This window comes from Danio aesculapii, chromosome 7 (genome assembly GCF_903798145.1).
Source record: "Danio aesculapii chromosome 7, fDanAes4.1, whole genome shotgun sequence".
Lineage (NCBI taxonomy): Eukaryota > Metazoa > Chordata > Actinopteri > Cypriniformes > Danionidae > Danio > Danio aesculapii.
In genome coordinates, this window is record NC_079441.1 from 58,255,132 (window position 1) to 58,280,280 (window position 25,149).

A 25,149-nucleotide genomic window follows, 5' to 3' on the forward strand; every position below is an offset into this window, starting at 1 on the left:
CCCTGCTGGGGATAGGTTAAATTTGTATTTTTTATTTTTTTTGGTGCTGAAAATCAGTTGCCGTTTAAAAAAAATTAAAAAATTTTGGCTTTTTTATGAAACTATATATAGTATAGGGTGTGTAGAGACCTTTGTGCACTTACCTTGATATTCATTCATTCATTCCTTTATTCATTTTCCTTTTGGCTTAGTCCCTATATAATCAGGGGTCACCACAGTGGAATGAACCGCCAACTTTTCCAGCGTATGTTTTACGCAGTGGATGCTCTTCCAGCTCCAACCCAACACCGGGAAACACCCATACACTTCTGCATTCACACACATACAGTACACTACGGCCAATTTAGCTTATTTAGTTCACCTATAGCGCATGTCTTTGGACTGTGGGGGAAACCAGAGCACTTGGAGGAAACCCACACCAACATGGGGAGAACATGGACACTCCACATAGAAATGCCAACTGACCCAGCTGGGACTCGAACCAGAGACCTTCTTGCTGTGAGACGATCATGCTACCCACTGTGCCACCGTGACGCACCCACTTACCTTGATATGTAAATCAAAATAAGCAGCTCATCTTTTAGAGAATAGTAAATATTATAAGTGGATGTATGCGCACACACAATAATTTGTTTTTATACTCCATAGAATTCAATATAAAAATGGGAAACTTTTTTGCACAAGCCTATCTAAGGGCTTAATGGTGCTAACTTATGATCAACAGTAAAAATTACACACTTCCCAACAGAGAAAACCATCAACAATCAAGAATGCATGATTATATGCTGTCATGACTTTGCAATTAAAAAATGTAATTATAATGGAAGTGAATAGGGCAAAACCAGCCACCAACATAACGGAAGGGTAGTCAATGTGAACTGTACACAAGGGATATGATACTGCAGCTTTAGGGGTAAAGTCTAGTTTCTCTCTGTTTCTCTCAGTGTTTCCTTTATATAAGTTAAATAAATCAATGATTCTCAAGGTCAAAAATTAATGAAAAATTACCATGTGTAAATGTGTGTATATTTTCACAGCAAAACAATAAAGAACATAGCCCAAAGTTTGCCACAAACTGACCAAAAACCCACATGATCGCCACATGATTAATAATTTTGGTCCCAAAAAAATCATATATATATATTTTTATTATTGTTATTTTTATTTATTTATTTATTTATTATATATATATATATATATATATATATATATATATATATATATATATATATATATATATATATATATATATATATATATATATATATATATATATATATAATTTATTTATTTATTTTTTTCAAGATCCTGGGGGGATTGGCTGTACAACAATTATTTATATATTTTTTTTCATTACTGTGAAGGGTAGGTTCAGGGTTGGGGTGGGAGAAGGCATTAGAACAATACAGTTTAATGGGTAATTTAATAACATATAATACTAGCTATAATTACTTTTTTACATGAATCTGATGGTTGGGATTGGGTTTGGGGTAGGGGTAAAGGTTAAAAATATGCAATTAAAAAATAATTAAATAAAATATCTAAATTATTCTAGTTAACCTTTGCTGCAGCTGTATGCCTTCTTGCAAAAACCTCACCAAATTTGTTTCTGGAGGGCCGGTGTCCTGCAGAGTTTAGCCTAACCCTGACCCTAATCAAACCCACCAGAACAAGTAAATCAAGGTCTTAGGCCTACTTGGTATATTTGAAACTTCCAGGCAGATGTGTTGAGGCATGTAGGTAGCTAAACTCTGCAGGGACTTTCAGAACCAAGATTGGTGACTCCTTAAATAAAATAGTTATCAATTTAATAAGCTTTAATTTCAGCTGTTGGATTTTGTTCAGAAGAGCTCAAGATCCTTGAGACATGACAGGCTAAACTCCTATGTTTGCTTGTTGGTTGTGCCAAGTGTAAGATAAGCTGGTGTTCCATTAACCCAGAAACTGTGCAAACAGCAAATGCAACTGGACCATGAATATAAATGAGACTAATAACACCCAAACCCAGATAAAGAACTTATTTCAGAAGTCTATGCACCACTGCTTTTGAGGCACTCATACATTCAGCTTCCACAGAGCTGACCTGTCCCGCACACACAGGAACAACCTGTAAATGTCAGAGGCTGACTGGTGTTGTTGCTGTTTATGTGGAATGCTGTAGAAATGGCAAGCTCCAGAGAGAGCACTCTTCACCGCCAGTAGAGTTTAGTAGCTTCATAAATTCAGTTTGTCTTTTATTAAACCTTACTGGGGTTCTCTCTTTTTTTACAAACACACAAGCTCTATTTCTCTTTCTATTGCTCACACACACACACACACACACACACACACACACGCACACACCGATCATATAGTGTGTGAATAAATCAGGTTTTAACGTAGAGCGGCTGCAAATTGAGGAAGCGTCTGTGAAGCTGAGGGTCTCTGTTGGACTAAAATGAGAAAAGCAGCAGGGACCGAGTTTCTACCTGCACTCAGCAAAAACACCCACTGATCTCACTCTTTCTGTTTCTCTCTCGATCTGTATCTGTCCTCTGTCTCATTGCTAGGTGACTGGGTTCATGACAAACACTTCCTGAAATATTACTTCAGTAACACAGTGTGGTGTGTGCTTTCGCGTTTCTCTATTGAGATAGACAGAACAATTTGTATTGTTGGGTGAACTCTGGTAAATTGGACCACTTTTGACATCCCCCTACATTACACCATGATTCTGTGGTCTGAGCATTCAAAACAGATTTCTAGACATGAAAGAAAAGTTTCATGTTTTATTTTGTTTCATGATTCTTGGCTGTGAAATAAAGAAACAGAAATAGAGGGAAGTGCTTCCCTTTGTAATTATTTTATTGTAAGAAATAAATAAATAATGTACAGTTGAAGTCAGAGTTGTTAGTCCCCTGAATTATTAGCCCCCCTGTTTATTTTTTTCCTTAATTTCTAACGGAGAGAACGTTTTTCAACACATTTCTAAACAAATAGTTTTAATAACTTATTTGTAATAACTGATTTATTTTCTCTTTGCCATGATGTCAGTAAATAATATTTGACTACATATTTTTCAAGACACTTCAATACAGCTTAAAGTGACATTTAAAGGCTTAACTAGGTTAATTAGGTTAACTAGGCAGGTTAGGGGAATTAAGCAGGTTCTTGTATAATGGTGGTTTGGTCTATCGAAAAAAAAAAAATATATATATAGCTTAAAGGTGCTAATAATATTAATCTTAAAAAATGTAAACTACTTTTATGCTAGCTGAAATGAAACAAATAATACTTTCTCCAGAAGAAAAAATATAATCAGACATACTGTTAAATTTCTTTGCCCTGTTAATCATAATTTGGGAAATATGTAAAAAAGAAAACAAAATTCAAAGTGGGGCTAATAACTTTGACTTCAACTGTTTGTATGAGTGTGTGTCTGTCGGACAGTGTATGTTAATTAACATAATTAACATACATTATTAGTTAATTTACCATGAGTTAACAAGAACTAACAGTGAGCTGTTTTATTTTCATGAACTAACATGAACAAAGTTTAATAATGAATGTGAAGAGTTCAGAGGCAAAAACCTGTAAATGCCATTTGAAATTTCCTTTAAAAGCAAGCATTTTTCCTCTGTTTATGTTATGTTATTTCACATTACAGGCAATGAAAATACTCTATTTATCAACATAAATGTGAAATTACTGAACCTACTAACACGAACCTGAGAAAAAAATGCTCAATTTTTTAAAGAACAGTTTAGATGGCATTTAGAGTTTTTTGCATCTGAACTCTTCATGAATTCATTAACCAACATTAACTAATAATGACATATTGTAAAGTGTTACCCAGATATCTCCCAATTATTGGTTTTAATCTCATTATTTAGTGAAGTTTTTTATTAAAATTACATAACATTTTGTATTACTATTATTCTGGCCTGCATTATGTTCCAATTGGCTGTAAATTGTTATAGCCTTTTGGTAAATAGGCTGATAAATATAACTGTTGCCTTTAGTGACATGTTCCTAACAAATGTGTGATTTTTGACTATGTGACTGGCTATAAGACAAATATTAAATTAGTAAGGCAAATAGTAGTGCAAATATTGCATAACTGACAAAGGTGTGGTTTGCTTCAGCAAAACATTTTACACCTGCTTTTCTCTAATCAGATCTATCTATTTCTGAAAGCGCTTCCATTTACACTTGACCACTAAATGCATATCATTCAGATCTTCAAATCTCATGCTATATGCACATTTAACTAGGTTTCATTGACTAAAGCATCCGATACAACGCATTTTATTTAATTAATATTATTGTTTACTAGAGATGTTCCAATCGATCGGCCAGAGATCGTTATTGGTCGATAATCACATTTAGTGACTCAATCGGTACTCGCTGATCTGGCCGATCTCATGAACTGATCGCAAGTGTTTGTGTTAGTTGGAGATGAGCAGAATATTTGACCTTGCATGTATTTTGCCCTTTTTACATATAAGAATGCAAAGAACTTCTTTGACATTATTGCAAGTCCACTAAAACCTGGCTTAGTTTTTTTGTTACAGCCTTATTCCAAAATGAATTAAATTCATTTATTTCATCAAAATAAATGAATTTTGAATTAGACTTTTACACACCTGAAACTTGTCTATAGCGCTTGTTCACTGCTGCTCTTATAGTTGTGTAAATTGCTTCCTTGTCCTCATTTGTAAGTCGCTTTGGATAAAAGCGTCTGCTAAATGACTAAATGTAAATGTAAAATTCTACACAGAATACCCCATAATCATAATGTGAAATAAGATTTTCTGAAATTGTTGCAAATTTGTTAAAATGAAAAAACCTGAAAATTCACATGTACATAAGTATTCACAGCCTTTGCTCAATACTCTGTTGATAGACCTTTGGCAGCAATTACAGCCTCAAGCCTTTTTGAATATGATGCCACAAGCGTGCCGCACCTGTCTTTGGGAATTTTTGCCCATTCCTCTTTACAGTTCCTCGGAAGCTTTATCAGGTTGGATGGGAAGTGACAGTGTACAGCCATTTTCAGATCTCTCCAGAGACATTCAATAGAATTTAGTTTCTTATGGTCTGTGAGTCCTTCAGATGCCTTTTTGCAAATTTCAGGAGGGGAGTGGCTTCTGTCTGGCCACTCTACCATACAGACCTGATTGGTGGATTGCTGCACAGATAGTTGTCCTTCTGTAAGGTTCTCCTCTCTGTGACCATCGGGTTATTAATCACCTTCCTGACTAAGTCTATTCTCCCCCAATCACTCAGCTTGGATGGCTGGCCAGCTCTAGGAAGAGTTCTGGTGGTTCCAAACATTCTCCACTTACGGATGCTGGAGGCCACTGTGCCCATTGGAAATTTTTCTGTAACCTTCCCCAGTCTTGTGCCTCAAGACAATCTTGTCTCGGAGGTCTACAGACAATTCCTTTGTCTTCATACTTGGTTTGTGCTTTGACATGCGCTGTCAATCCTGGGAGCTTATATAGACTGGTATATGCCTTTTCAAATCATGTCCATAACTGAAATTACCACAGGTTAACAATTAAGCGGTTGAAACATTTCAGGAGTGATCAGTGGAAACAGAATGTACCTGAGCTCAATTTAGAGCTTCACAGCAAAGGCTGTAAATACTTCTGTACATGTAATTTTTCAGGTTTTTTATTTTTAATAAATTTGCAACAATTAAAAAATATATTTTTTTCACATTGTCAATATGAGGTATTGTGTGTAGAATTTTGAGGAAAATACATTAATCCATTTTGGAATAAGGCTGTAACATAAAAAAATGTGGAAAAAGTGAAGCACTATGAATACTTTCCGCATGCACTGTATGTCTTCTTAGAAAAGAAGTAAAACATTTTTAGATTTATATATTTATTCCAAACATTTTCTTGATTGAGACATGTTAGGTTCTTCTTCCATCATTTGCAAAGATTCCAAATTGCATTGTTTGTCATTTTTTCTTACCAATTTTTAAATATAATTTATCTATTCTTTTCTGTAAAGCTGAGCATCCCTACTATTTACTAAAATCTAATTTTATTTACCTTCAATCCAAGCAAATTTCTGTTGATCAACATTGCAAATTCATGGTACCAAAATGAACCCATTTTGAAATGTTCATGTAGAAATCTTTTGTTTGTAAGTGTAATTCCAGATTTTGTGGATTTCTATTGAAATTGCTAGATTCTTGGTGTAAAAACAGTATCAATTAAATGTAACTGTATCTTTACAGAACAGAAATATAAGGCAAAACCTCAGTGCAGTTCATGCTACAACAACTAGAAATTTCAGAGGCAGCAGATGATTTCCATTGCAATCTTCCAAAAGAAGCACAAATTAGCGAAAGGTTGCAAAATAAGAACAAGTAAGGGCCAAATAATGTCTTCTGGCAAACCAAATAGATTAACACAAGTGGAAAAAATATTGTCCCTTTTGCCACACATTCTCTGTTTTCAGTTATTTCTCCTAACAGTAACTATTGCCATATCAAGTGCAAAATGCGATGAGATCCTTTATTTTGAGCTTTAAATAAGGTGCAAATACCAGTAAATAGACTACTTGGAACACACTTTGTAGTAAATTACATTGCACATGATATACATTCAGATATACAGTCTCCTATTATACATTTTGCGCCTGAAAGGGGAATTCGGAATCTGAATGCATTAAGCTCTGACAAAAACTGCGTGTCCATCTCTTTTCATCACTAATCTTCTACTGTGAGTCTTTAGTAAATCTTTTTTTAATACCAAAGGAGGGTTGCCCAGGGATAAGCTATAGTAAATCTTGCCACAAAACTACAGTAGCTATGGTAACTACAAGTATCAATATAACTTAAAGGTGCTAATAAAAACTACTGTATGCTGCATTTATTATTGCCTTTTAAAGAAATTAAAGAAGCAACAATGAACTGTACTGCAAGTGGGAATGTAAAGGATGTGGGTTTTATTTTTTAAATGGCTAACATCTAAACCAGTGTAAGATTTGATTCCATATGTTCTTTTACCCCACAGATGGAGTCAAACACCGTAGCAAAATCAAAGAACGACAAGGCATGGAGGGCAGTCTCGGAGGAAATCAAGAGGATCTTCAGAACCTCTGTCTTACAGCTGCAGGAGAAGGGGACCATGAAGAGCAGTCAAGCCAAGAAATTTCTCTGCTCAGGTAAATTCTAGTTAAAAATTGTAGTTAAGACTAAACTCACAGCTAATAAATGTCAAGTGGTAATTTATGTAGCTTTATGCCTGAGGGGGTTTGTGATGTGTTTTACAGCATTTCTTTTGTAAGTTCTGAAGTGTGAATGGTTACTAGATTACCAATACAACAATCAGCTGCTCTAACAATTTGATGTAAACATGCCTAATTTTTTTTTTTATGAACTTTGAAAAGATTCACTTCACATTAGGATGGAAAGCTTATGATAAAACTTTGAAAAAGCACTATTGTAAACAATGTTGCTATTGTTTCTTTTTTATTTTTCTTTTTTATTATTTATAAAAAGGGGTAAAGAACTGAGAAATCAATTTTTCTTGACCTTTGACATACTGAGAGACATCCAGGGCCAGGTTTACCTGATAATGATGTATCTTAACTCTTAAGACTGTTTTGTAGGTGCAAGTTTATGAATGCTCACATGATTGTGCAAAAACTTGCCCTATGTACTACTTAGCATACAGTATATATATACAATGGGTTTGGAGAGTATCAAATCACTTTTATTGTCACATCATTAGCAGCACGTGTACTAATGATGAGCGAAAAGCTTAGGTGCTGGCTCCAGACAGTGAAAAATACAGATAGTGCAAAATACAGACAGTGCAAAATACAATGACAGTGCAAAATACAACAACATACTCCCCAAAAAAAACAGGACAATATACAATTGGCAATGTTGACAGTAATACGTATAAGACAATTAATAGGTGTACACATAGTTTGACTGTTGGTGGTAAATTATTGTATAGGAATATTGTTTTAAGTACGGATTGTTTAAAGTGCAATGTATGTTACATGTTGATGGTATGTAGTGAGGGGTATGTAAAGAGTTTGTGTGAGATGTGTCAAGTGTTCATCAGCCTGATAGTCTGTATTTAACCCCCCTTAATTTTTTAACTCTTTCTTATATTGCAGCCATTTGCTAAAATAATTTAAGTTCATTTGTTTCCTCACTAATGTACACACAGCACCCCATACTGACAGAAAAACACAGAATTGTTGACATTTTGCTGATTTATTACACTCATATATTTAAGTAATTTCTCCAGATCATCCTTGGTTCTACAAATATGGTTCTACACTTTCATTTGAGTACAGCTGTGTTATGAGGAACTTGTTGTTGATTTTGTTGTGTTTACAGATGAATATGGCCACGCTGTAAATGCACAGTAAAGTTACGATCTTATTGCCACATTAGATCGTTATGATAACATGATATATGCCTTCAGTCATTTCCTGAAGATAAATACCAAAAAATAAAGCAACTAGAATAACTACAGCAGTCGTGATCGTCTGATCTTATATGAAGCATGAGATCGCGATGACATATGATGACTTGTACAGGTGTTGTAGTGCTGTCCCATTTCTTAGGGCTAAATATTGAAGCCCTTCCACTTCACATTCGGTTTTAAGGGCCAAGGGCAAGGGGTACAAAAATAGAATTGGGATTGGGCCTTATTACTTCTTCCTAACGTTATCTGCTAACAGTGTACATAGGACTTTAACAATTACTCCAGAGCACTCATAGGTCTATGACAATTTTCAAGTGTTACTTAGCAATGTTTTAGGGAAACAGGCCATGATATTAAGATCAGTTGAACAATCCAAAAGCATAACATTTATTTTATGATGCTTTTGAAAGAACACAGCCTTGTATGTTTCAGAAATTTGATATTTAAAACAGCATATATTGAAGCCGATCTGACGAAACGACAGGTTGTGGAACGTGGCATTTTATTATGTAATAGTGTGGCTAAACCTCTCTTCCACAGAATAAGATCCATCCCTACCAATTTACACACATATTAGGTAAATAACAATATAGACAAATGTAGGTCTACGCAGAAACCATATGGTGAAGATGGTTCTGAAGACAGGAGAGCCTGTTTAGTGCCAAGTTGAAAACACACAGTCTTTGTTTTTCCTTCTCACTATTCCTAACATTATGAAAGAACGGATTAACTTTGTTTTTAAAATCCAGGTGAACCGGAAGTTGCTGAGACTTTTCTTTCAGTTTGTTGATTTCTTATCAACTGTAACATAATATTAAGTAAGGAACTGGGAATAGGGAACTTCCTTTTTGGCATCACTACCTCAGATCAAAGAGCATAGCAAACTAATAGTAAGAGGGGTATGGGTAAGACTTTGATTGAAGTCAACAACCTTTTTTCTGTGGACTAACTTGCACATATTAATTGTTCACCTAAAGAATAACACTGTGCACTAGCCAATAAATATTGTACATATTGACTTGACATGGACTCACAGTAAATGTTCGATATTGTATCAGTCTTTTATTCATTAATTTACAAACAAGGCTCAAAGCAGGGCTGGCTTTTCAGAAATCTCATATTTTGCAGCCATGTTGATTTGAAACCTTATTTTTAATAAAACTATTAAATAAAAAATATTTTTAAAAAATATATATTAAATAAAAGATAAAAACAAAATTACCTTCTTTTACTTGATACAAATTGTCTACAACGTAATGTCTAAAGCAATTTCCAAGCAGCAGTCAACCACATCAAGAAAATCTGAGGATGTTAAAAAGCCCAATTTTGCTCTAAACACTTGAATGGTTCTTGATGCGTATATTGTTTGCCTGTAGAATGACATGCATAATTAAAACAGCTGAATCATGCAACAGAGCCGTAGTTTATACAGTGTCTTTGTGGCTTCACAGAGAGATCATATTCAGAACTCATAATGAATGCTAATGTTATTTATATCCCGCTCTTGAAAGTCATTGTGACTAAATTAAAATTTGCCCGTATTAGCCTGCATAAGAGGTGATTTAATCAGTCTAACTTAATTCATCCAGGTTAATCCAATATTCAATGATACAGCTAAGTCTCATCACCGTACCCTACATTAGAGACTGTGGGTCAGCTCTGGAGAACGAGCACATTTACTGCATGCTCTTTTATGTCATTCTGGGAGCATGGGCTCATAATTCAATCACTGATACAGTTAAGTATTCATCTTGACATGCAGGAGATATGAAACAACTGCATTTAGAGGCTTCTCTAAGCGAGACATTTTTTTTTTACATCAATAAAAATTTGATCTTAGTTGCAGAGGTGCCTTTCGTTAAAACTGAGGTCTTCTGTCTGACTTCAAAGCATCAGCATGTTTTTTCTGTGATCTGCTTGTGTGCCTTCTCTGATGTCTGACAGATGTGCCATCTTGTGGGTCTTTATTAAAGAGCCCCTATTTTGCATTACAAAAAGGTCATATTTCGGTTTTAGGGGTCTCCGACAACATGCTGATATGCGTGCAAGGTCAAAAAACACTTCCATCGTCTTATAATATGCATTTATTTTTACCTAATTATTCCAACAACTCCCATATGAATCGTTCAGTGATTAATTTGTTCCCAAACCCCTCCTTAGCGTGAAGATAATCTGCGCTGATTGGACCGATGACCCAGTCTATTGCAATTGATCGACTGCGTTCAGTACAAAACAGACAGAAATGCCCACCACGGCTAGTATGAAGTAGCAGAAAATATGTGAGAGCCCAATGCCGTAATGCAATAAAGCAATGCAGTTAAACACCAGCATATTACTCTACTCTTAACCCTAACCCCAAGTAATAACAACACACATTCAGTATTAATCCACACAGTGGCAAAAGTTGAACTATTTTGAAAATTGACCGCGCCGTGCGTGTGAGGAACAGCTGATAGTGGCCATAGCAACAAAAAGCAGGAGATCGCGAGTTAAGAATCGCATTTAAATCGGTAAAGGAAGAAGCATGCGTCGCGTTTTCAACATGGTTTTAGACACGATATGTGAAAAGCCCCATACAGATTTAATCAGAGAGATACAGTACAAGCACTGATCTATAATCGATATATGATTACAAGCCCTATTGGGTGATTACAACTTATAACACACAATTAAACACATATTTTGCTAACTCCACAAAATGAGGCAACAATTTTAATTACAGTTATATGTTATGATCCGGAGGAAGAAGAAACTGGTCCATATGAACTGTAACAGTTACTGACAAGATCTCTGTCAAAGTCTGACAACGTCCCATACATAATAGTGTCTGCTGCTCCTTCAATAGCAAACGGCCGACAAATCCCACGTTGCAGAGTTTGGTTATTGTATCAATCATCAGAGAAATGACAGGAACCAACACTGCTCTAGGTTGGCTATATTGTGGTATTGTTGTTAAAATTAACTTTAAACCATTATTCCCCACAGTGTCCCCTGTCAGTGTTCGTCATTTTCCTGTCAGTCCCGTGATCCCCCGCACTTCCACTAGTGTGTGGAGGGAAAGCGCGTGCATATTTTATCGGAACTGGAAGTACATATTTAGTGATGTACTGTATTGCTGTCGATGCGATCAAACAAAAGATCCGAACCCAACTCGATTCGCTTATTCGACTCTGAGTTAAATATTTTGCTAAAGAATCAATAGTTTTAAACAAGGTGCCCTTTCAGATTTAAACCTCTTAAAGCTGGATGTTTTCATTCACTTAGTGCTGTGTTACACAGTGCATGGAAGCTCATTTTCAAAAACCCATAATAGGGGCTCTTTAAAAAAATAAATCACTACATCATAAGAATTATTTATCATATTGCAGAACAAGAAACCTAATCAGGCTAATTATATACACAAACCATATGCAAGCAATAGAACAGTAATGATGATCTGAGATCAGATTGCCTATTGTCCTCTTATGATCAGTTTATATTGTAATATTAGACGTGACAAGTAATGACATAATATCAAGTTTAAGGTTATTTGATCTAAAACTGATTATAATATATTTAATAAATGATTGCATATTTTAACCAGTTTTAAATAGTGGACGTCACAGTGGGGCAGTGGGTAGCACAATCACCTCACAGCAAGAAGGCTGCTGGTTCGAGTCTTGGCTTGGTCAGTTGGCATTTCTGTGTGGAGTTTGCATGTTCTCCCCATGTTGGCATGGATTTCCTCTTTTCGGCTTAGTCCCTTTATTAATCTGTGGTCGCCACAGCGGAATGAATCATCAACTTATCCAGCATATGTTTTTACACAGCGGATGCCCTTCCAGCCGCAACCCAACACTGGGAAACACCCATACACACTCATTCACACAGATACACTATGGCCAATTTAGCTTATTCACTTCACCTATAGCGCATGTCTTTGGTCTGTGGGGGAAACTTGAGCACCCGGGAGGAAACCCACGCCAAGATGGGGAGAACATGCAAACTCCACACAGAAATGCCAACTGACCCAGCTGGGACTCGAACCAGCAACCTTCTTGCTACCCACTGCGCCACCATGATTAGAGCTTATAAAGAGCCAAATTGATACTGTTGCTGCACTTTGTGTCTTTGGATAGTATTGTATTTAAATATTTGCATACGTTGAATAGTTGATTAATTTATCAGAACCATAATATATTTTTAATGGTAAGAATGTCAACAAAACTCTTTTTTGTGGGGGGATTTGCAGGCATCTTTGCATCCCCCTCCCTTCTCGTTCACAAAACAAGCTGCAAGTGTGCGATACTAAGCTCACGAGGTTGGCAGGCTATCACTGAAACGCTTCCTATGGAGGTCTTTGATAAAACCAGGCGAGGCTGGATTTAGAGATCATATCGTTTTATTTTTTTTCTTCTTCTTCAAGGCAGCTAAGAGACGGATCTAATCATTTGCTTAAGCCTGGTAAATGCGAGGGGAAGCGCTCACCTCATGACATCAAATTAAGCATGTTTTCTGAAAGTGCCACTGAAGTGTTTTAGGAGTAAATAGTGACAGATAAAAACCATGAATAAAACAAAAACATCCTGCCATATATTGTAGAACTGAATAATGATTATGCTCTTTCTGTTTTCTCCTGTCTTTCAGCATTAGAGGATGAACTGGACTTCGCATTGGGCAAGCAGACCCCAGCCTTCCTCAAAAAATGTGTATGTTACATTCGAAAGATATCCAACTTTGATCGTTTTGCCAAACTCCCTGAAATGGCACGTTACATGGACATTGTGGTGAGCGATGACCGTGTCATGAGAAACCAGGAAGCATATGAGCGTCTACTAAAGGTCAGAGACGAGTTCATTCCGATGGTGGTGGCAGCATCCAATCTTCGAGTCTACTCATCAGTCACTCACTGTGACATGAAACTTGGCTACTCGCAGGAAGTAGAGAGCCATTACGTTGAAGGTCTGTGTAAACAGTTTTATGAAGACATGGTGGACATCATCCAGGCGACGGTTCAGCAGAACTTTGACACAGAGACAGATCCTCTCTATGATGAAATTATACAACATTTGTCGCTGTGCAAGACGTTTTCATCTTTTTATGTGTACAAGAGTGAAGCCTTGGATATAGTCCAGGAGTACCTGTACCCCTCGAAAGGTGGTCGAATAACTCCCCAAGTGGTTTACGGAGGACCCTGCACTGGAAAGACCTTGTTACTTGCTGAAGTGGCAAAACAGGTGAAAAGCATGTATGGTATGCATGTACTGAATGTGTGTAAGGGGGGAGAGAGAGAGAAAGCAAGTGTGAACATACTGACCTGCTTTTTAAGGCCATCTGGATGCCGGCACATGTTAGATTAATGTTGCGGGATGTCTGGATTTTGCCTAAAGCTGTTCTTTGCTTCCTCTGACTTAATATCTGATGTCATGGCATGAGATTCAAATTAACATTAAGGTATTTTTGGCGACTGTTACATGAACTTGTCTACCATAAGGGATTTTGTATGCAGATCCCCATGTGCATACAGATCTTTGCATTTGTAAGCTTAAACAAGTTGCTTACTTTTAATCATTTTAATAATAATAATAGATATTGTCATGTGTCCTCTTTAGCCAGTACTCCAGGCTTATGGGTGTGGGTGTATGTCATGTGCTGATGGTCAGAGTCAACAGTGTTGATAGGTTTGGGGGCGAGGAACAAAGGAGGAAGGGTAGTGTTGACATTTCCCGTCACCCATGGCAACCCGTCACAGACCTCAGCCTCGAATGTTAGTTCACAGATGATGAGCCTGGGGACCTTGACTAACTCCCTCATCCTTGCTTGTTCTCTCTCTCTCTCTCTCTCTCTCTCTCTCTCTCTCTCTCTTTCACTGTCCTTCTATATAAAGTACACACTAAAGAACTATTTTCTAAATATATGAAATTCAATTAATTTTAACAAGGGTAAATCATTGTCATGACTGTTATCTCTGGTACAATTTTCTATTTGGTACAACTAGCATGTTTTTACACTGCCCTTGTCAATGTAGTACTGTATTAACAGTCATACAGTACAGCAAATAGGAGCAGGCTGATGCATTTATGTAGCAATCTGGACACACAAATCCCTAGGCTAATCACACACACAGGCATACACAGTCACACACACAGACCATTTTTCAAAATGGTAGCTTTAGAAGAGCATTTTATCATTAATTGTCAGCCACTGCAGAGAGAAATAATATTTCATGTTTTCATGAACCACAGCTGGGGGCAGCCTTTAACCACATCCAAGAGAGAGGTGTTGTGAAAAGGATGAGAGAATGATTCAAACTGATTTAGAAAATCTTCAGCACAAGAAATCTGACTCCATTGCTGTGGAGTACATTTGATTATCTTCTATACAGTCATTCTTCTTGGTTTTCCTTCCTCACACTCTGAGGTGTCAAGGTTAGTGTACAATGGATCTACTAAATAATGGATGAACTGTAGTCATTTGAGTTTTGTTTACTAGAGCAATGCTTTCAATCAGGTCAGAGCAGTTCCTGGGTTTTAAATCATGTGTTTTACAACACCATGTCACAAGATCTTTTTAAACATTTAAAATGTGAATAATAGGTACATTATATAACTTTTCAAATGGCCAATTTACTAAATTCATAATAAAGAATTACAATTTTAACAAAGAAAATAGCATACAGGTGTTGAGCCTTTCATATTTAAAATAAATAAAAAAACATTATAGTTGAAATTTAGTAACATTCATAACAGAAATTCATAACAGAAACATTCAGTAAACTGCACATGTATTCTTTATTTCTGAGCTTCTGTTTCATTTTCATTTGTTTAGGCCTATTCCTGGCTACAGAAAGAGATGGGACCAGAAACAGACCCAGTGGTCATTGTCAGATTCATCGGTTCCACTGACTTCTCTACTGACCTCCGCACCCTGCTGCAGAGCATCTGTGAGCAGATTGCCATCAACTATCGGTGCCTGATCCATTTCTTACCAAACAAGATCCAGGAGATGAGAGAACTGCTGGTAAATTTGCTCGGGGAGTCGTCATTCCACCGACCTCTTGTCATTATTCTGGATGCCTTGGAGCAGTTGTCAGACGCTGATGAGGCCCGAAAACTGTGGTGGCTCCCTGTCCACCTGCCACGTACAGTTCGAATACTAGTGTCCACCCTGCCCAACAAGCATGGAATACTGCAGAAACTACGTTGTCTGATTCATGATGAAGATGGCTATGTAGAACTAATGCAAAGAGATCGCAAAGCTTGCAGTCAGACTCTTAAACAGCAGCTTCTGGGTGTCAAAAGGAAGGTGACGTCTGGCCAACAGATATATGTTAATGAGGCAATGGCAAAATGTACACTTCCCATGTTTGTTAACCTCATCTACAGAGAGGTTGTTCACTGGAGATCACACAAGGATGTGGATGACAAATCGTTGTGTTCCACAGTGCACGAAAGTATTGAGCAGCTTTTCTACTCAGTTGAAAATAAGCTTGGCTCGCGCTTTGTCTTTCGGGCACTGGGCTACATCACAATGGCACGAGCAGGCCTGACTGAGCTGGAGCTAGAGGATATCTTATCTTTGGATAACAGTGTCCTAGGGGACATCATGGTGAGCTCTAATCTCAAAAGCCCACTGCGTATTTCCTACGATTTCATAGCTCGGCTAAAAGAAGAACTTGAAGGTTATTTAGTGGAGCGTCAGGTCCGAAATGTAACACTAATGGTGTGGGCAAATCGGCATCTACATCTCATAGCACAGAAGCTGTACCTCAGTAACGAAGAAGATGTGCATCAAATGCATAGCCTTTTGGCTGAGTACTTTCTTGGGGCATGGGCAGGTGGCAGAAAAAAAATATTCCACTGCGACAATAATCACTTTGCCTCATTGAATATCTCCCAGCATCGGAATCCTCACCACCAGCAGAGCCTTCATGGCCATGACAAAGCTTCTGCTGACAAGCACTCTTATGATAGACAGACACCTGAACAACCCTGGGTGTTCCAATGTAATCTGCTGGAGCCAGACATCTTCTTTGTCAACCACCGTAAGATGACAGAGCTCACGTACCACTTGACAAGGAGTGGCCGCACAGATGATCTCATGTATGGTGTCATCATGAACTTCAGTTGGCTCTACACTATGATAAAGATAGGGCAATTTGACAAGGCCCTGTCTGACATTGACCTAGCTTACAGCTATACGCAAGAAAAGGAGCTAAAGTTTCTTGCAACTACGCTTCGCAGTATAAAGCTCAAAGTAACAAAGAATCCAGCATCATTGTCTGCTGAACTACAGCAAAGACTCCTTCCAGTGGTCACATCCCTTCCTAAGCTCAGACACCTCCTGCTTGAGTGTGACAAGGATGGCCCTAAATACTGCTCCATCGTGCCACTTCACTCCTCCATGGATGTCACCTACAGTCCAGAGAGATTGCCGCTTAGTTCTAGCTACATGCAGATAGTTGAGACTCTGCCTACATTAGCTCCAAATATAGTCATTGTGGCTCTTGAAGATGGGTCTGTAAGCACTTGGGATGTTGAGAGCAGACAGCTGCTAAGACAGATAGACACAGCAAGGTCAGTTGTTCTTGGCATTAGACTAACCACTGATGAGAAGTATCTGGTAGTGGCCACTACAAAAAATACACTGCTCATTTATGACAACCACAAGTCTTGTTTGTTGTCTGAGGTCGAGGTCAAAGGGTCCAAACACTGTGGAATCACTGGTGGGGTGGCATTCATTAATGGATTTACCTTGTCCAGCCACCATGCCTTGGCTTGGCTTGAGGCAAGCAAAGACGTCAGTGTGATTGATTTGCTGTACGGCTGGCCATTGTATCAGTTCCATTGCTGGTACGAGGTAACCTGTGTCCAGTGTTCCCCAGATGGAATGTATGCTTTCTGCGGACAGTACCTCAACACAACCACAATATTCCACCTTGGTAGTGGGGATAAACTTGCCACAATGACTTCTGAATTCTCAGGTGGATTCGTGAAGTCCATCTTGATTCTAGACACAATCAATCAAATGGTGATGATTGACAATGAGGGCAGTCTCTCCGTATGGAACACCAAAGATATCACAAACCCCAAGCTAATGGAAGATTATGACTGCAGAGGAGATGATAGTGAGGTGGTGGGCATAGAGCTCTCAGAGGATCAGCGATCCATTCTAATCTGCAAAGCAAGAAGCATTGAGGTTCTGGACACTAAGATTTGGAAGATGGCAGAAAAGTTTAAGGCCAAGCGTACTGAGAAGTTTGTGGCAGCTGTTCTCTCCAAGAATAGCCAAAGTATAATAGCCTCCATGGAGAACACATCATCCATATTTGTGTGGAGGAGAGACAGTGGACAGTGCATGGCCAGCTTGATAGAGATATCAGGAGCCATTGTAAAGCTAATCAAATCAACACACCATAACTTGCTTCTGTCTGTGGCCAGCAGTGGGGTGCTTTCCGTGTGGGACATCGACATTATAACAGCCATGTCGAACATCGATAAAACCGGAAAACCTATCCAAATTCTGCAACTCTCTGGCAGAGAGGATTTTCTATACACCATGGATGGGTCAGAAGTCATCCATAAATGGAACTACAGCACAGGTTTCATTGAAATGGTGTTTAAGCATGAAGGACTTGTTGAAAACTGTGTCCTGACAACATCAGGTGACCTAATGGTGACATCTGATGATAAAAGTAGTCAGTACATCTGGCATACGACCACAGGTGAGAATATATTCCGTATCAATGGCCAGAAGATCTCACAACTTCTCATCACACACAATGACCAGTTTGTTGTGTCACTTTGTGAGCAGAATGCCTCTCGTGTTTGGAGGCTTGCCACGGGTCACAAGGTGTGCAACATTCTGGTAACACTCCAACATGCCCTCATTACTACAGCAAACACATTCCTTGTGGGCGCAAACAAGAATAAGCTGCTGGCTGTTAGCTTATGGTCAGGCAGTGTTTCCAAAAAGTTTGTCTGTGATGATGGAATCACCATTGTTAACTTCAAGTTAATTCCTGACAGTCCAGATTTTGTTGTCTTCATCACCTCCACTGAAACAGTATTCATCTGGAGTGTTGCTGATGAGTCAGTGTGTAGACGGGTGCAGCTGCCCAACAACTTCTTAAAGAACCTAGAGGATTTCCAAATTTCACCAAATGGGAAATTGGGCATTGTGTCAAAAGGTGATGAGAACATCAATGTTCTAGACCTGCACAGTGGTAAGCTGCGTCTGGTGCATGCTGCTGGCATAATATGGCGACAGAAGCTTTCACGGGATGGACGTTACCTAGTGTACATCTGTTTCCGGAATTGCGATGAAGATGATGATGCAGGTGTGGTTTCAAGCCTGATTGTCATGAGACTGGCAGATGGAAAGAGTATAGGAACCTGTTCCCTCTACAAAACGCCAACCTATCTGTGCCTATCACAGCGAGCACTTAACATCATTGTCGGATTTGAGGATGGCAGCATTGGCACTTATACAGTCGTTGATCGTGTAGATGCTGCTCTGAAAATCAAGATCGCCACCTCAAACAGTCGGCAAATTGTTAACAATGCCTCACAGAAAGTACGACCCAAGTGTAGCACCAATGCCTTCAAGACCATTGCTGACTGTGTGTGGAGAGAATCCACTGAGGTCTTCTCTCGAGACAGTCCTATCAACGTGTCTGATGGTGGGGAGCCAGAGACCACCACACCCACAAAGAAAACTGAATTGCTGCAATGAGAGTGCCCTCTGCTGGACATTATGGGCATGAAGAAACAAGGCCAGGTTTGGAACAGGTGATTATTGTTTACATCAACTTTGATTCAGCTGCACAGATGAGTTCTCTGGGTAACACATAGCAACTGGCTAATTGATATTAAGCTGCACTTAAGCTGCAATGCCACCTTGATTCCTCCTATCTATCAGCAACTTCATGTAAAATGTGTATCATGAATTTGATATTATATTAAGGAACAAAATAATTTAAAACAAATGTCATTCATGCCAAAAGCCAGTCATGTTGGCTTAATTATATGTTCTTCCTTCTCATGTTTATGCCAGTGTGGCCATGTTGTATGTATTCAGTCAAATAAGCCATACTGTCGCTTAATACAGAAGCATAGAGAAATGTAATATATTTTTAGCCATATAAAAAAAGTTGCTGCCATTTTTGTTTTGTTTTTTGTTTTGTTTTTTTGTTTTGTTTTTCGAAATGGTCATCTGTCTGTTTATTAGCATCCTCTGGTACTGTACTAAAATCAAAACTTTTGTACATATGTGTACATATGTACTTTGGCTGCTGCAGTTTGTGCAACTACTTAGAAAATGTTACGTTGTGCTAAATGCAATCAAAGTGAGTGCCTGGATTTTAACTTTTACTTTGTTACAAAAACTGATGAGGAAAAAATGCAGGGAATTTCTAAACAAAAAATACGTTGATACAAATAATCATCATTACAATTCAGCATACAATGAACATTCAGCATACAATTATTACAAATTAGGTTAATTTGGAATTACAATCATCACAATGAGGATCATTTGGGAAGTATATTTCAGTATTGCGGTGTTTAGACTATAGTTTGAAGTCATCCAGAGTTTCTTAGTGAACTCAGAATGCATTCTAGACTGGCGAGGCAATTAATGTGTGGCAAAGCAGAATTAAACCCATCCTCATGTTTAATGCCACAAATTCCCGTCACTCTAGTTTTTGATCAATCGTAATATTTAATATTTTTATATCTGACCACAGCTGAAGTATTTAAATTCATTATTGAGGGTGGTGCTGGGAAGAGTATTTCTATTTTAACGCCTGGCAAACTGATACTGAAAAGATCATACTCTGACTTGACTTAAAAGAAGAGATTAACACTAGAAATGGCATTACATTAAAAGAATGTGTAATTCTTTGTTTGTGCCAAGCTACAAATATTGATTATTGATTTGAGGACTAAACCACTACTGGAGATTCATGTGTAGCATCTCACCAAGAGTATCTACGCCTTAATAGCTGGGTCATCTTATACAAATGTGTATTTGTAATTGTTAGCTCATGTTCTTTGTGAGGTAATGGTTGAATGTGTGCTTGAAAAAAAAACAATACTTTGTATTTTCATGTTATAGAGGACTTAGAGATATTTATAAATAGATTCTATGTTGTCATGAACAAGGCTGATTTATGATGAATGGTTTTTGCCATGGCAGTGTTTGGTGGTTGCACTTTATTTTAAACGGGTTGTTTGCAGAGGTTGACTTTGAAAAGGGTGTCACGAATGCTAACTCTACAATTTTTGCCTTCAGTTATGGGTAGTCACTGGCATGTCGCAAACGAAAGTAGTTTCAACAGGATCAGCCATGCCCCATTCAAACTCTCCTCTCCATAACTCAAGGGCTATTCCGTCAAATTGTATGTTTACCTCTGGAGATACTGACACATATAGGCCCATTTACAACCCACAACCTGTAGCAGTATTCAGGTGTGATTAGTCTCTCCCGCTGAAGTGTTTGAAACCTACAGTATAGATAGCATACAATATTTGCCAAAGTTTTATTTTCATTTTTACAGTTTTAGTATTATTACTTTGTTTTATTTTCAGAATGTTAAATGGTGTTGTTTGTGACCTACGCATTACTTTTCTGGACTTTTCTGGCTTTGTTGTGTTTTCTAGCATAACTATGAAAAAGAAGATGCATTATCTTTGCTAAGATATTGACAAAGTCCTTCCCTATTATATTGGAATGCCAGTTTTAGAGTATATTTGAATGTGTCCATATGAGAGCAGTTGAACAGTATATTATATGTTATGTAACTTGAATGAATTTTAACTACATATGTTTGCAAAACATAGTTCACATACTGGTATTGAATGTGTTTATTGTATTATTTGTATTGTCGAGATTGAAGATCCCTGTTTAGAGATATATATTTTCATAAATGTTGTACTTACATTTTGTTACAAAGTTGTTTAAGTATTCTGGAAAAAGAAATAGCAGAAAAAAATTGTGTCTGAAAGCAATATGAATTAGTGTGTATGCCTTGTTTGTATGGGACATTTTAATGTAATAAAATGTTTTCTTTCTGCCTCTTAAATTGCATTATTGTTCTCTGGATATATTAGTCTAAGGCAGGGGTGTCAAACTCAATTCCTGGAGGGCCTCAGCCCTGCATAGTTTAGTTCCAGCCCTACCTATCTGTAGGTATCAAACAAGCCTAAAGCACTCAATTAGTTTGAACAGGTGTGTTTAATTGGGATTGGAACTAAAATGCACAGAGCAGCGCCAGGAACTGAGTTTGACACCTGTGGTCTAAGGCCCCATTTACACTTATACATTTTAGTTTTAAAACGCATAAGTTTTGCTACGGTTGCAGCTTCCATCCACACTATGCCGGAGTTTTTATGCACCGAAGACAGAGCTTTTTGAAAATGCTGAAGAGTCCATTTTTTTATTTTAAAAAGCTGCTGCTCCGTTTCAGTGTGGATGGGGGGAAAACGGAGGCAGGGCTGCAGATTGAGATCTGATTGTGGCTTTTTCCTCAATATTAAAAAGCCTAAACAAAGTTCAGTCTTGCATCATTTCCTTCTAAGTTCAGATTTCGCAAGTTTGATATGGAAAACAAACTCCCGAGGATACGTCAGGTAAATCTTCAAAGAGAACAGTGTACTTTATAACCTTAACTGCCTATTAACTGAGGAACTGCCTATTTTCATTTTGATATTACCAACTTAACAGACACCAAAAATGTTGAGGCATCGTGTAGCTGTATATTTATATGACCGTCATCTTCACTGAATGCATATTTATAACAAAATGGAGCTAATAACATAACTGCCTCCTTTAATTTTCAGTGAAAAATATGAAACATACCCTCTCTTTTGCTGAATATCAGTTTTAATAATCAATAATGGCCATTATAAAAGTATAACATACAATAAGTTTATACATTTTAGGAAATAAATAAAAGCAATCAGTCAAATGTGCAGAATCAGTGTATGTGGTTACATAAATTAATATAGTAACTTATCTTTGTGCTCAGCCAAAACACGTTACCTGAGAACAAGTAATAGGTTTAGAAGTCGGGGAAAATGACATCAGATATAGACAAGATGAATTAAAGATTATGTATAACAAATATAGTGAGATTAGATCCAGCGGTAGATTCTTGAAGAACAGTCATTCACACGACATTCACAGCTCTCATTGTTGCAGCGCATGTCAGAGTGTGTGTGTGGTCACATGATGTGCGTTTTCAGCGGTATAGTGTGGACGAAGAGTTGTTCAGAAACACTGGGTGAAACGCCAGTGTGGATGTGGATCGTTTTCATTCTAAAATGCCATTTTAAAACTAAAACGTATTAGTGTAAACGGGGCCTAAGACAGTGGCTGACAGGGGGTTGCTTTATTAAACTTTTAGAATTACCATAATTTAACCATAACCCACAAAAGACATAAATAGTAGTTTTTAATAGTAAAAAAGCAACAACATGCAAATGAACAGCCATCATCCTTTTAATTTGTTTTCATAGGATTGTGTGTTTACGCTAGATTAACAACACAGCAATAGCGTCAACTGCAGTAGATTGATTTTACAGCACCAGGTTAAACTTGCTGACACCTTTATGGCAATTAAATACATTAAAAATAAATGTAAGACACAACTGAACATTGAGGATGATCTCTGATTGGTGGTCTCCAAAATTTAACCAAGAATAGGCTTGTACTGAAAACATTGTGCCCACCAGTCTCTTTAAGTGAGGTTAATATTAAATTGAACAAATTAATAAATGACTATATGCTCTATATAAATGGCTATGTAATTGTCAATATGCTTGTGTTTATACAGGGCTATTGTTGTTAGCATAACGTTTAATATTTATAGCCACCTCAGAGGAATTTGGGGGTCACAAATCACTGACATTGTTATTTTAGGGGTCGCGGGTTGAAATACTTGGGAACATCCTGTCTAAGGTAACACTTTATTTTAAGGTCTCTTTTTTAAACATGTTGCATGTATTTACTTAAGTAATTGAAATTAATTATACATAATTACATGCAACCCTAGCCCTAACCCTAACCATAAAGTAAGTACATGTAGTTAATTATTATTATTCAGTAACTAAATCCCAGCAGGCACACAACATCATAAGACGTTAATATTAGGTTATATTTAGGTCATGATGTCAGATGACCAAAATTCAATGTCTAGCCAGCGTCTAAGGACAATGTCAATTGGATGTCAAATTGATATTTGGTTGATTTTAGGTTGTGTTGGAACGTGACCAAAATCCAACATCTGATAGATGTCATAGTGATAACATCTACACAATGTCATAGTGAAACATGAGACGTTGATATTTGATTGATTTTAGGTTGATTTTAGGTTGGACGCAGGACATTGAAATCAACCCGATTTTCATTTCCAAACAAAATCCAACGTCACCATAACGTTGACGTCCTGTGCCTGCAGGGATGTAACATACACTATAACAGAGACACCATAAAAATAAAGTCTAACTAATTTTCTTTAAGAAAGAAATTACAAGCGGACAGAGTGCTTTAGAAATATTTTTAAGAAGTGCATAAATTATGCTACAGTTATACCTTTTTGTAATCTAGCTGATACACATCTTTCTTTTTACTCACTTTATAACACTAAACCCTCAAGAGACATAAACTGTAGTTTACATGAGGAAAGCTTTGTTAAAAATATTCCCTACATGACCCAGTCTGAAACGGAAACATTGAATGATTTGGCTGATAATAGCTTCACTCCCCTGTGCAGTGCTCAAATGTGTGTTACAGTGTGTCAAACAGTGGGTAAGTGCTATACCATATCAATATTTCAATTACTGCTTGCACACACCCCAATTCTCTTGCACACGTGTACATCAGTGCAGGCATCAACACATAAACAAATAGTATCTAAGGGCAGGAACGCCGGTGTGTGGTCTCTATGGAAACTGAACCCTCAGTGACATCAGTCCCCTGTTGTGATGACTATGGAACTGGCATATTGTGTGTCAGAAAAAAACAAACAAACAAATGCATTCCACTTTTTTTAACATCAACTCATCACGGCACAAATGCTCTTAGTCATCTCCCTCTAGGAACTCGCTGTGCTGTAACTGCACAATTGTCATCAAAAAGTCAATATTTGCACTACTAAAAATAGCATGCTTATTCTGATCATCTTCCAGTTTCTGCTATTATTTCCTGGTGTGAGTATTCTAAGTAGGAGTGGAAATTTACTGCAGTTAAATTCTTTTGCACGATTATGTGTGTACAAGATAAGTGGCTGTGAATTAAAAATAGATCAATAAAATAGAACTGATAAACTTTAAAAGTTTGCAGTGAGATTGTGTGTGTCTATTAGACTCTACCAAGGCTGCATTTATTTCATTCAAAACATATTATATAATGTCAAAATATATTTTATAATGTCCTTAATTCATATCGTGGCAAAGCAGAATTTTCGGTAGTCACACTTCATTGTTACATGATCATTTATAAATTAATCTAATATGCCAATTTTGTCCTCAAGATGAGTCTTTACTATTATAATAAATAATGGTTTGATTATAACCAATTACTATATTTTAAGTATATTTTAATTAGTAGTATTTATTTGAAATGCACTTAATTTATCTGTCAAAAAGGAAGGAAAATTGTATATAATAGTATTTACAGCAAACAACAAGCCAACATGTGTTAAACAAGATTTGATAAT

At 37.3% G+C, this 25,149-nt stretch overlaps 1 protein-coding gene across 1 annotated transcript in view; it reads left to right on the forward strand.

The window, feature by feature from the left end:
* LOC130232394 (NACHT and WD repeat domain-containing protein 2) overlaps positions 1 to 21,483 on the forward strand; it is a 115,664-nt gene extending 94,181 nt beyond the window's left edge. The window contains exons 6-8 of the mRNA XM_056462263.1: positions 7,017 to 7,167; positions 13,077 to 13,666; positions 15,258 to 21,483. Of these exons, the coding sequence (XP_056318238.1) occupies positions 7,017 to 7,167; positions 13,077 to 13,666; positions 15,258 to 19,163 (4,647 nt within the window). The 3' untranslated portion in view covers positions 19,164 to 21,483. The remainder of the gene's footprint in view (positions 1 to 7,016; positions 7,168 to 13,076; positions 13,667 to 15,257) is intronic.
* Positions 21,484 to 25,149: the final 3,666 nt, after the last annotated feature.